General features: G+C 59.5%; 4 protein-coding genes across 4 annotated transcripts; 2 read left to right on the top strand and 2 right to left on the bottom strand.

Annotated features, from left to right (window-relative positions):
- The first annotated feature begins 485 nt into the window (after positions 1 to 485).
- Positions 486 to 1641, top strand: THITE_2109880 (uncharacterized protein). The gene has a single exon (XM_003650388.1). The coding sequence runs from the start codon at positions 627 to 629 to the stop codon at positions 1335 to 1337; it is 711 nt and encodes a 236-aa protein (XP_003650436.1). The 5' UTR covers positions 486 to 626; the 3' UTR covers positions 1338 to 1641.
- A 304-nt stretch (positions 1642 to 1945) lies between these two features.
- THITE_2142055 (uncharacterized protein) lies at positions 1946 to 2701 on the top strand (the record flags this gene model as incomplete). The annotated part of the gene is made up of 1 exon (XM_003650387.1): positions 1946 to 2701. The coding sequence occupies one exon, from the start codon at positions 1946 to 1948 to the stop codon at positions 2699 to 2701; it is 756 nt and encodes a 251-aa protein (XP_003650435.1).
- Positions 2702 to 2879: 178 nt separating this feature from the next.
- On the bottom strand, positions 2880 to 5851 carry THITE_2109877 (uncharacterized protein). Its single transcript, XM_003650386.1, has 3 exons — positions 5129 to 5851; positions 3179 to 4932; positions 2880 to 3102 (listed from the first exon to the last, which is right to left on the bottom strand). The coding sequence occupies exons 1-3, from the start codon at positions 5379 to 5381 to the stop codon at positions 3058 to 3060; spliced, it is 2052 nt and encodes a 683-aa protein (XP_003650434.1). The 5' UTR covers positions 5382 to 5851; the 3' UTR covers positions 2880 to 3057.
- A 2410-nt stretch (positions 5852 to 8261) lies between these two features.
- THITE_2109873 (uncharacterized protein) lies at positions 8262 to 11210 on the bottom strand. The gene is made up of 6 exons (XM_003650385.1): positions 10603 to 11210; positions 9980 to 10479; positions 9304 to 9829; positions 8917 to 8953; positions 8708 to 8777; positions 8262 to 8632 (listed from the first exon to the last, which is right to left on the bottom strand). Exons 1-6 carry the CDS (start codon positions 11022 to 11024, stop codon positions 8469 to 8471), a joined length of 1719 nt encoding a protein of 572 aa, XP_003650433.1. The 5' UTR covers positions 11025 to 11210; the 3' UTR covers positions 8262 to 8468.
- Between the last annotated feature and the right edge of the window lie 1014 nt (positions 11211 to 12224).

Genomic DNA, 12224 nt, shown 5'->3' with positions numbered 1-12224 from the left:
CCACTGGCCTTGTATGCGCTGTCCCAGGTTTCACCTCGAGGCGGCAGGCACCCTTCACCATCAGACCTCGGCGTGTCTCAGGTAGGTACCATAGCGCGCCATGGGGGTGGCCGACATGGTTTCTGCTACCATCTTGGAGCACGAATTGGATCACATAGTCGTAGGAGGATGTTCGATTTTCCAATATCATCGCTTATAAGGGTCGCCCAAACGAACTCTACCCTCCTCTTAGAGAAAATAGTTGCAAGAACGTCTCTCAGTGCAAGAGAACATCTGTGAGAGAAGGGATAATTTTCAAGAGGAAGTATTCTAAGTTGAAGGTTACTGTCGAAAGGAGACATTAACGTACCTCAGGTAAATTACCTGACGCTCTTCCCCTGGGGAAGCATTTCGGTCTGTGGGACTGTCCCTGACCAACGAGATGGGCGCCATGACCATCTCGGCCGTCCCCCATGGCACACTATGAGGTAATCAGGCAGTCGTTCCGTCGTAATCCAGACTGGAAGTATTCATCGGCACGCAACCCATTCCACAGACGTCTATCGATACCCAAATTCAATTAGCTACGAAGTAAGAAGAGCACTCGACAGCACTCACCTGAGCTTGTACCGCAACACAATCCCGCCATGGCCTCAGCCGTCTTGATCGGCAGCACCGGCCTCGTCGGCTCGCACATCCTCAGCACGCTGCTCGCCGATACCTCGGCCAGCGCATACAGCGCGGTGCACACCATCTCGCGGCGGCCGCCCAAGTCGACCGGCGCCAAGCTGCACGCCGTGGTCGACGGCGACACCACGCAGTGGGCCGCCAAGCTCTCGGCCATCACGCCGGTCCCGTCGACGGTCTTCTCGGCGCTCGGCACCACGCGCGCGCAGGCCGGCGGCATCGCGAACCAGTGGAAGATCGACCACGACCTGAACGTCGAGCTCGCGCGCGCGGCCAAGGCGGCCGGCGTGCGCCGCTTCGTCTTCGTCTCGAGCGGCGGCACCCGGGGCCTGCTCAGCAGCGCCGTGCCCTATAGCAAGATGAAAATCGGCGTCGAGGACACGGTCAAGGAGCTCGGGTTCGACACGGCCATCATCCTGCGCCCGGGCCTGATCTTGGGCGAGCGCGAGGTGCCGCACCAGGGCGGGCCGCTTCTGAACGGCATGGCGCGGGGGCTGGGGAGGATTTTCGGGCTGGGCCTGCGGGACAAGTTTGCACAGGAGGCCGAAGTGATCGCCCGGGCGGCGGTGCAGGCTGCGAGGATTGCGGAGGAGGGGAAGGCGCCGGCCAAATACTGGGTGTTGGAGCAGAGCGACATTGTGAGGCTAGGACGGACCGAGTGGAAGAGTTAAAGGTGGCTTACGGACACGCGTGGGAGTGGCTGAGTAGGCTGAGGAAGCAGGCGGTTTGTATTGTATGAGATTGATGGGTTTAATGTTGTCTCGCATGTACGATCACCCGCAGACTGGTCTCAAACCACAGATTTGATTTTTTGCAGCTTGAATCCGTGTTTGTCCCATCAGCTCATGGTGGCCGGAATAGGCACCCACTACTTAGCTCTCTGTAAGTAAGACGGGGCTTCTGGACCTGCCGTCCGATGCCGACGAATCCATGTGGCATCTGCGTATAAGAGCGCCTCTCCCGCCGCCAACAATAAGGGTCAAGTTCGTCCACAACAAGGGGTCCTTTTATCTTATCTTGGGCGGCAACCCCTGACCAGGAACCCCACTATCCCGGACTCCTCCATTGTACCCCGCCATCCAAGGGATTCACTCCGTTTCCATCCAGCAGCCTCATCCGTTTGAAGCTTGAGTCACCACTCACTCAGCGTCCTTCACAGCAATCGCCTCACCCACCTACAACACTTGCCATCTCTTCCCCAGGTCCGACCGATACTATACCCTCACCAAGCCACACCCATTCTCAACCGGAGACTCAAAACACAAAAGCGAGCCCCACCATGGCAACCCCCAACCGCCCGCTCATAATCGGCGACGACTCCGGGCCGTCACCGCCCTACCCGCTGCGCATGTCCGGCCTAGTAATAAGCGGTTTCGGCCGCGGCTCCAAAGAGCTCGGCATCCCGACCGCCAACCTGCCCGTCGACGACGCGCTCACCCCCTGGATCTCCTCGGTCCCGTCGGGCGTCTACTTCGGCTGGGCCGCCCTCAACCTGCCGCCCTCCCACCCGGATTACTCACCCACCACCACCACCACTACCAGCACCACCACAACAACCACCACCACCAACCAAGAAACCAACGCCTCAGCCCCCCCACCAGAGCAGCCCACCCCGGGACGAAGCAACAACCCAACAACCTTCACCGTCTTCCCCATGGTGATGTCAATCGGCTACAACCCGTTCTACAAGAACACGGTCCGCTCGGCCGAGGTGCACGTGCTGCACGCGTTCGGGGCGGACTTCTACGGCGTCGAGATGCGGCTGCTGATCTGCGGCTTCGTGCGCGAGGAGCGCGACTACGCCGGGCTGGAGGCGCTGGTGGCGGACATCCGGTTCGACTGCGACGTGGCGCGGCGCAGCCTGGCGCGGCCCGCGTGGGCGCCGCGCGGGCTGGCCGTCGCCGTCGAGGACGTGCCCGGGGAGGAAGAGGAAGGGGAGGAGGGGAGGAAGAAGGAGAAGGTGGTGCTGACCGGGGGCCGGTTGGAGGCTGGCTGGTTGGTTGGGGAGGAGGAGGGGGACAGAGAGGGGAGGTGAGGGTTGGTGGGAGGGAGGGGTGTCGGTTGGGGCGACGAAGCTGGGTGTGTATAGACGGGGGAACCTGGGAGTCCTGGATGGATATAGGTAGTTAGACGGCGTGTGCTTCCTAGGCCGTGCAGCAGGCCGAGCAGCGGCCCTAATGAGCATCACGACGATGATGGCATGAACAATATTCCGTAGACATGTTCGATTTCGGCCCAGCCCTATGCCTGGGGCTGAAGGTCCAGGGAAGAAAATGCTCACAAAATACACTGCTGAGGTATCTGAATCCCAATTTTGCCCGACACCGTGAAATGCAACCCGTTTTTGCGTGTCCTTTTCTTTTCCGATCCGAAAATGCATGGATGCTCCGTTTACACGGCCAATTGGTTATGGTTCAGATAATAGCATGGAAGGAACTGCGAGAAGTAAACACATCAGCGTTAGCCAACATGACAGGACCAAGAGCTTCGGACACCACGAAGATCCACTCACATTAATGATGAACAACATGGGCATATCAAACATGTCGCGCTTGATGGTCCACGTGTAGCTGCATTCCAACTTGCCGTCGCGCTCCAGCTTCGATATCCCGTGCTCGCCGTCGATCTTGGCCACACGGTTGCTCAGAATGCTATCCCGCGGATCCTTCTGCGGCGTCTGCTCGCTGGCAGTGCCTTCGCCCGCCCCGTCCTCCTTGTCCGGCGGCCGATACTTCAAGATGCGGCACTTGCGCGTCTTGTGGCCTCGGCTGTCGTTGAAGGCGAGCTGCGAGTAGTCCTCGTAGAACTCGACGACGCTGTCGTGGTCCAGAATTTCGGCGAGGAAGACCGGCTGCGGGCCGTCCGTGGACCCGAGGGACTCGGCGTTGAGACTCTTCAGCCGCGGAGTTGCGAGCCCGACCCGCCCCTTGGAACTCGCGTTGCCGGCCGCCGCGCCTCCCAGGTTGACGTTGCGATTCGGCTGTTTGCCGAGCAGGACGTCCTTGGTCCACCCTGTCAGCGCCGTAAACTCCTTGTTGACGCCTGCCACTTCGCCGGTCCGTCTGCAGGCGAGCGTCGGGCTGGAGCATTGATGCATAAACTCCTCGTACTCGAACAGCGACCGCTGAAAGTACTTCTCCATGAAGACCAGGTCTTGCCTTGTCAAGTTTCTTGTTGACGCCAACAGGGACGGCCGGATGCTAGCCAGCGACTTTGCGATGCGCGACGCGTGTGCCGCCGAGAACCGGCTCTGGATGAGATTGAAGAGCCTGTGGAAGCTCGCAACGTACCCGAACGGTTCTTTGACTGAGTCGTAGATAAAAGAAGGGTCCCTGTCGCGCTTCCCTAGGATCGACTGCTGGCCAAGTTTGGCCAGGGCGCTTGCTTGTCTGGTGGATGGTCGCGCCTGGCTTGCTGGCTTATTGGTCGACCCCGACGTCGAGGCGAAGGTTGCCATGGTGGGAGAGCCATCGAATCCAAGCGTGGTTGGTTGCGGACTGTTATTGTCGGTACTGGGACTCTGGGCGCTGCCGGGGGCTGCAGCTATCGCATAAGCGTGTGGGAGCCCATGCTGTAGGTTACCTTGGGAATATACGCCGTTCTGGCTGGCGTCCAAGCCGAGGAAACCGTCGAGCAGGTCGAACTGGTTGACGCCGTTGGCGAACACGCCGGGCCCATAGCCGAGGCTGCCGCTCGCGGACTGTGGCATCGTGTTATCCTGCGGAGGCGTCTCGGCAGCACCGGATGACATGTGCCCCAGCATCCCAAATTCCATGGCGCCATACTGGCTGCCGAAGTTGAGTCCCTCGAGGTTGAAGTTGAAGATGTTTGGATCGCTCGGGTCGAACGGTAGGGCACCGAAGTTTGTCATGGGGCTCGACACAGGCGGCACATTCAAACCCCCCATTTGTGAGTTGCTTGATGTCTGGAAGGATGGGGATACGGGCGACTGCTGGCTCGCAAACGGAATAGACTCCGCCATGGTCCCCATCGGGGTCTGGGCGTTAGAGAAGAGGGGAAACTGAGTGGAGGACTGCTGCGAGAAGAAGGTCCCCGCGGCGGAGGATGCCTCCGAAGCCGAGATGCTGGGATGGCGGGGGTCGTTCTGCCGTGGCGGCGTCGGGTTTGGGTTATAGTTCGGACCCAGGACCGGCCTTAACGCCTCAGGGGGCGCATCGTGCAGATACTTGGCCTTCTTCCTCACTCCATCTTGGCAGCTATCCATCAGCCCGCGCTTGATGCACCGCTGACATGGCCGCTCGTCCCCTAAGCCGCCCGTCAGCTAACGAATAACCGTTCGTGGACGTGCCTTAGCCTCGCCGCACCGGGCGGAGGAGTAAACGGGTGAAAGGGCAGGCCCATCACATCACACCGCGACAACGGGCACTGAACGCCGGCACTCCCGGTTCCAGGAGGGGCTGGAGGAAGGAACAAACACCACGGACTGGGGAAGCAGGCTTACCGCAAGTCAGGTGGGCTCTCTGGCAGGCGAAGCAGGCCCGCCGGGCCTTCTTCCTGCGAGGCCGCAAGGGGTCTTTCGGGTCATACTTCTTTTTGACCTCGCCGCTAGCCTCGGCGCCTTCCGAAGTGGCACTCTGATCCGCCATCTTGTCGTCCTCCTCTTTGGTGAACTGCTCGTTTTCGTCGTACTCGTTCTCGCTCTCCGACATGGCGCCGGGAGCCTCAGGCCCGGAATGCACACCGTCTTCCGGCATTGTGCCCTAGCTTATATACGACCCGACCAGTAAGGACAGCGCAGCAATGCAGGAGCGCCCAGGTCAAACCAGGGCCGGCTCGGCTCCGGGATAAGGCTTTGAAAAAGGGAGGAGCAGATGAGGAGCGCCTGAAGGATCCTGCAGCAGTATCACAGCGGTGGCACCACCACGGCAAGTGATTGGGGCGCTGCACGTCGCCTGAGGTGCCAAGGTAGAGAGAGCTCTGGCGAGCTGAGAGAGGCACGGAAGCGGGCAGCGCAGCACGGTGTGCGCTCAGGGAGTGGATGACACGAACTCCCTGATCGTCTTACTGAGGCGTCTGGACGGCAGCGAAGAGCGACGACGAGGCCCTGCGACACAGGATGGAGCGTCCAAGGCTCTCGGTGGCTTTCTAAAGCTTTCGTTCTTTTTTCCCCCCTTCTGCCCTTCAGCAGAGCACCCTATGGGCTCCCGCAATAAGGAGCGTTGATCGTCAGCCCAAGACAAAAGGGGGTGTGCTTCGTGGCAGCTGACGAGGCCCGATACACAGCGACAGCGGCTGTCTCGTATCCTCCTCCAGCAGCTCTCCTGGTGCTCCTGCCAATTGGCTCGGGGAAATTGATCGCAGATGGTCCCTGTGCAACAGCCGGAGCGCCACCGTCCAGGCGGGCCTAACGGAAGCTGGGCCGCTGAGGGGCGCGACGGTGCTTATGGTTGCGCAGAGGCGGTCGAGTCACGCAGCGGCGGATAGGGTCCTGGCGCGGTCCGGAGAGGCTCTCGAGCGCTGGCAATTGCGCGTCGCACAGGAGTGATAGGAAGGCATTCAACCTGCGACTAGCCGTCAACGCCCACTGAGCACTGCGCGGGTAGCACTGCGCAGGTATGCTTGTGCGAGGCCTTGGCGCAGGTGTCGGTGGTATGGGGCCTGCCGGGTTGAACTCGCCGCAGCGCAGATCCGAGGCTAATTGGTGCGGAAGCGGACTTTCGAAACGCGTGGCTTTTGCGGTGCGTCGACTTTCTCCAGCGACATACGTCGCCTCTTTGGTGGTTGGTGCTGGGTGGTTGGAGGTGGGATGTCCGTGACCAGCACCTCCCCCCACGGCCCTCCCATTCCTTTTCCTCCTCCTCCTCCGTGGGTGTCCAGACTGTCGCAATCTCCGTGATCGGCTATCGTCACGCGCTGACGTCGTCGGCAAGCTGCAATATGACTGAGGCGAAGTCGTCGAAGGTACGTAAGGTGCGCTGGAAAGTACCGTGATCCAGCGGGTTCGCAGAATGGGAACACTGCCAGGTGGGGATCGTAATCTGTACTGAAGGCAGTCCAGGGTGGGGCGGACTGGATGGGAGGTGAGAATTGAACGTCGAAGCCATTACCGACCAGGCGCACCTGGTCTTGTTCGCAATGGCGATTGTGTGGGAAGAACCAGCTGCGATGGGTGGTCGTGTGCTCTTTCCTCATTCCATGGATCGGGCTAGATTCGGCTGGTGTGGTTTGGCCCCCCTTCCTTGGGCTTGTGGAAGACTGTCGTTCAGTCGAGGCGGGCAGTGGCATAGCTCCTCTGTGCACTGTGCAGTTGAGCCGAGCTTAAGCTTCCTTGCAGCTTCCTCCTTGCCGCTTGCTGCGGGGTTTTTTATCTTGTACTTCGCACTTCGCACTTGGCACTCTTGCGTCCTGACGCGCGAATGCACACAACGTGGAACAAGCTGGATATCGCAAGTGGTTCAGTCCTAACGCATCGAAGCAGCATCTGCTGCGTTGTCTTCCAGTCTTCCATGCATGCGGCTCGGCAGTGGGTACTCTCTCGCTCTGATTGCTGGGAACTGTTGCTCCATTCACTGTCCTGGCCTCGCACTGTGTAATTACACACCTTAAGTTTTCAGGTGACGTGAGCGGAAAGTTCAGCCCTTGGAAAAATAGTTAATCCGACACGATGGAGCATGCGCCAAGCAGTCAGCTACCTTACCTTACCCAGCACAGTACGGAATACACAACCCTCTCAGTCCGCACGGTTTGCTTGAGCATCAGGAAGGTGCGTATCTGGTATACCGAGCTGTCGACATGGCCTGCACCTGCTGTTCCTGTGACGTTACCTGACTTCAGTGTGTTTCCTTCCTGCCCTCTAGGGAATCCACCCTTTTGTTCAGCACTAGGCACCTACCTCACTCAATGACGGGAATTCGTCCAGGCATGTCCACGTGCTCGCTCAGTGAGCCCTCCAAGAGAGTGCTGCACCCACAGCACAGCAACATGGCACAACCCATTATCCACGCATCCATCCATCATAGACTGTCCCAGCTCACCTCGTCCCACACACCGTCGGAAGCAGAAACAAGCAATCATTCCCGTTGCAACAAGTCAGACCTCGAATGGTGATTTACCACAGACGAGAGACGGGGTTGTCTCAGCCTCCCATCTTGCATGACTGGGTGATTAAAAATTAGTCTCCGGATTACTGAGCAGCATCTCCTTCGGCCTCCTCGGCCAATGTCAATCCACGGACTGTACATAACCAGTGTCCGCATCCATCGAGCTCCAATGAGACTGTGGACTGTGCCGGTTCTCCAAAACAGAGTCTGTCCGGCAACAGGCACATCATCCGGAGTCTCTTGAGGAGACGCACGACATAACCAACCTCGGCTTCTCCGCTTCCACCATGCCCACCATGCCCGCCATGTTCGCCAGCGGCATTGCATCAACCAACTCGTCCCGTAACAAGGCTCCGGACTCAAATCGATGAGCTCCGGATGCCCCAACAGGCCATATCTGTGTTGCCAACCACGCCCAGTCGCATGAGACAACAGCCACCCAACAGGGTTATGACTATACTCCCGGGAGCGCCAAGAAGCTGGCAGGGCAGGGAACAGGTGGAGTTTTGCTCATGTCGTCGTAAGGAGCTCGATTGGATCATCCCATTGACGCCCGGCCGCAGGCTGACGCCACCAAGTGCCTGCCGCGGATTCCCCAGCTACCGATGCCGATGCGCTCACGGCAGTCCACGCGCAGTCCACAGCCGAGCTCGCAGCAGCCTGGAACACGCCCACTTCGATCATTGGGCAGGTCTGAGACGGGCGTAACCACGTCTCCACATCGATGTGCCCCCCACGCTCCTAGGTGGCGGTCGCGAACCTGCTCTTGGCCCGTATCCTCTTGCCGAAACGGAAGAAGATGTAGGGGAACGGCAGCAGGGCGAGCGTCACGAAGGCCAACAGTGCCGTGGCCCACTGAAAGCCAAGGCGCTCGTACATCTGAATGCCGAACAGCGGGAAGGCGGCTGGGCCCAGTGTCAGCACACTCAAGATCAAGCTGGGATATGGAACACGTCATCAGCAGCAGAGCCCAAGCTTACCTGCGAAAGTGCACCTCACAAGGGCATTGGATGCCAGCGCGCTCGCTGCGTACCGCGGGTATGCGTCGACCTGAACGCACCGAACAGGCGTCAACATCGATCTCTCATCCAATAACTACCCTGACACCGGAGTCGGATGCCGTGGGCCGCGGGGCTATCCGTGCTCTTCACGGAGGCCCAGAGGGAGGGAGGGACTCGGGTACACTCACCAGAAATGTGAAGACTCCGGTAAAAGCGAGCGACATCCTGCGAGACACACCCCACGGTTAGCGACGGGTAACCACTTGGGGCGCGATACTTGGAGACGCTCGGATACGCAAGATGTGACGGAAAACGCGACGGGATAGGCCGCCCCCGGACGGCCCGTGACGAAAGCATTGGCTAGAAAGAGGAAAGGGGGCTGAAACGGTGGTGTAGGAGCAGGTTGACGTGGCTTGCACTATGGTGTGTAGCTCATGTTTCGCTCTGACATTCTACGACCTGTGAAGGAGGTATCGCCAGACATCCGGATCCCGTGGGCCCGTCGCCGCCTGCGAATCACATCGGAAGGAGGGGGAAAGAAAAGGAATCTGTCCAGGGAAAATCGCTGTACTCACCCAAGACCGAACACGCCAGAGCCAATGATGGGCACGATCCAATGCACCTCAGGATACGTGGTGAAGCCGAACCAAAACAGGCCGCCCGTGATCAGCGGGGCGCCGAAGATGACGGGCGGGAGCTGGTCCTCGGGCTCGTCCTTGAGCACCCCGGTCTCCTTGCGCCGCTTCTCCACCAGGCTGTGCCGGTACTTGGTCCAGAAGGGCGTGCTGAGGCAGGCGAGCACCATGGCGACGAGCAGACCCATGAAGGTCAGGCCGACCTGCCAGAGGTTGAAGCCGTGGTTGGTGCTGAAGATCAGCGGGAAGGCGCCGAAGAACAGGTACAGCAGGCCCAGGAGGACGGCGGTGTAGACGTTGAGGATGAGGGCCATGGGCTCGAAGAAGAGGATCTGGAAGGGCCGCAGCAGCGAGTAGGCCACCGTTTTGGAAATGGACCTGGTGGTCTTTTCTATCGGGGCCCGCCACCTGTCGTCGCCGGTTGCTTTTCGGATCTGCTGTGCTTTCTTCTTCAGCAGCACGGGATCTGGTTAAACGGCGGGTGTGTTTGTCAGCAACCTGCGAGCCCCTGAACACGACATGCCGCCACACCAAGAGAGAAAAATCAAAACAAAACCAACACAAAAACAAAAAAGAAAACAAAAAGTAAAAGGAAAAGGAAAAGAAAACAACTGACGATAAGTCTCCGGCACGAACAGCGCAATGCTCAACAACAGCACGCCGGCCCATATCAGCAGCACATAATGCGTCCAGCGCCAGTTGGTGTACATGTTGATCAAGCCGCCGACGACGGGGCCGGTCGATGGCCCGACGAACGGGGCGAGGGCGAAGACGGCCATGGGCGCGAGCATGGTCTCGCGGGTGAACAGGTCGCCGACGGTGCCGCCGGAGACGGAGAGGAAGGCGCTGCCGGCGAGGCCCTGGAAGAAGCGGGCGACGATGACGGTCTGGATGTTCTGGGCGACGGCGGTGGGGATCAGCCAGACGATGAAGCCGGCGAAGGAGCACAGGTAGATGGGCCGGCGGCCGTAGAACTCGGCCAGCGGCGACCAGAAGGGCCCCAGCGCGATGCCCAGCACGAAGGTCGACAGCCCCAGCGTGGCCACCAGCCGCGTCGTCTCGAACTCGGCGTTCATCTGCCCGTACGTGGCCGTGTACGAGGCCGAGGCGTTGGTTCTGTGTCGAGGCCGGCGGCTGGGTAAGCACATGACTTGCAGGTTGTTGGGGAGAGAGAGGATGTGGTGATGATGATGATGATGATGATGATGAGGGGAATGGCAAGGTGCTTGGCTTGCTTACACACAGAAAGAGCCGATGCTCGTGATGGCGACGATGAGCCACTTGCGCCAGATCGAGAAGCTGCGCGGGCAGAGCGGGTCACTGTCACCGCCGTCCCAGCCGACCTCGAATGGGTCGTGGTCCTCCGGCCCTGGGTGGTTGTATGGCGCGATGGTGCCGCCGTTGGCGTCGGTCTCAATGTCGTCGCAGCCCCAGCCGTTGTTGGAGCGCTCGCGCCGCAGCGTCGAGATGGTGTCGATGCTCAGGCGGCGCTGGTCTGCGCCCGGCCGGATCGGCTCGAAGCCCGTCTCGGAGCTGACTTTCTCGACATCCTTGAGCTGCTGGTCCGGCTGGCTCTGGCTTTCGCCCTCGCGGGCGGTTTCCATGTCCGAGTTATCGGGTTTGGCTCGCCCGAACTCGGGCTCCCTTTCCTTTTCGTCCATTGTTTCTGCCATCTCGTCCCAATTCTCTCTGAGGTGAATGTGCTTCTTGGGCCGGTCCAGATGGCCTCGGGTTAGCTCACGCCGAGCGCGGATGGAGCTGATGTGAGAAGCGTGACGAGTCTGCGAGCATCACCGGGCGCGGCTACTGCGTAGAAGCTCACAACGAAAATTGCAATCACGGCGAGAGGGTCAAGACACACGATACACTTGATGTTGTTGACGTTCCCTAGTCAAAACAATTCCACGGCTGGATGGACGACAGGGGAAGCCATGACGTTTATGAAGCGCGTCTGACCAACCCCGGCCTCTATCTCCGAGTGTGGGATGGAGCTCGTTCGGATGAACGACTCTGACTGATTCTTCAGCGGAGTTCGGTGGAGTTCGCTCCAAAGCTCTGCACGATGGAGCCCGCAATTTTAACTCCCAGCCAAGCGATCTCACGCCCTTGCTGGCGAGAGCAGCCGGCCGCTGTCGCCCAAGGCCGGGGTGGACACGGCGTTTGCTGCAGCCCATCTCGTAAATGCGACGAGGGGAAAAGCTTTTCCCCAATGCCTTACTCATCAGCCCTCCATGGGTGTCAAACAACCCCCGATGGGATGGGGATGGATCGTTATCGCCTAGGGTATTCCGGTACTGTGCAAAGCTACCTGAGTTATAGCGACTAACTAACGCTTTGCGGATATGGCACGGGCGGCAGTCGCCCATCCCGGCTGCATTGTTCCATCGGGAACAAGACGGGGGCGAGCGGAGGCGACTGGGTTTTGGCACGTGTACCGAAGTATTCCGTATTCCAAACCGTTAAATTTGTGGCCTTTTCGCCGCCTTGCTGCAGGCGCGAGACTTCTCGGGGATAGGCGTGGGCTCGCCGGTTATCCCCGACTTGCGGGATGGCTTCTTGCGAGATGGATTCTCGAGAAAACCAAGCAGTATCGCTCAGCGATGACTAATTTCCAGACTGTCAACCTCCAGATTCCGTAAGGTAACTCACCAGGTGACTAATACGCGATACCAGGCTGTAAGATCTTGGGTCATTTTGGGGTCGCGTACCTGGACGGATTGCTTCCGTAATGTCGTGAAGACAAGAAGAAAACCTCGGATGATGCCTCGTCCCTTTGACGAGTTGAGGGCCAAGGGTAACCAAGTCAAGCGCCTTTACACTACGTAAGTTCGTGAGTTATGTTCTTGGACGCAAGCACAGAT

Source organism: Thermothielavioides terrestris, chromosome 1 (genome assembly GCF_000226115.1).
Source record: "Thermothielavioides terrestris NRRL 8126 chromosome 1, complete sequence".
NCBI classification, from domain to species: Eukaryota; Fungi; Ascomycota; class Sordariomycetes; order Sordariales; family Chaetomiaceae; genus Thermothielavioides; species Thermothielavioides terrestris.
Note: the sequence above shows the minus strand (reverse complement) of the source record. Positions and strands in the feature narration are given on the sequence as shown.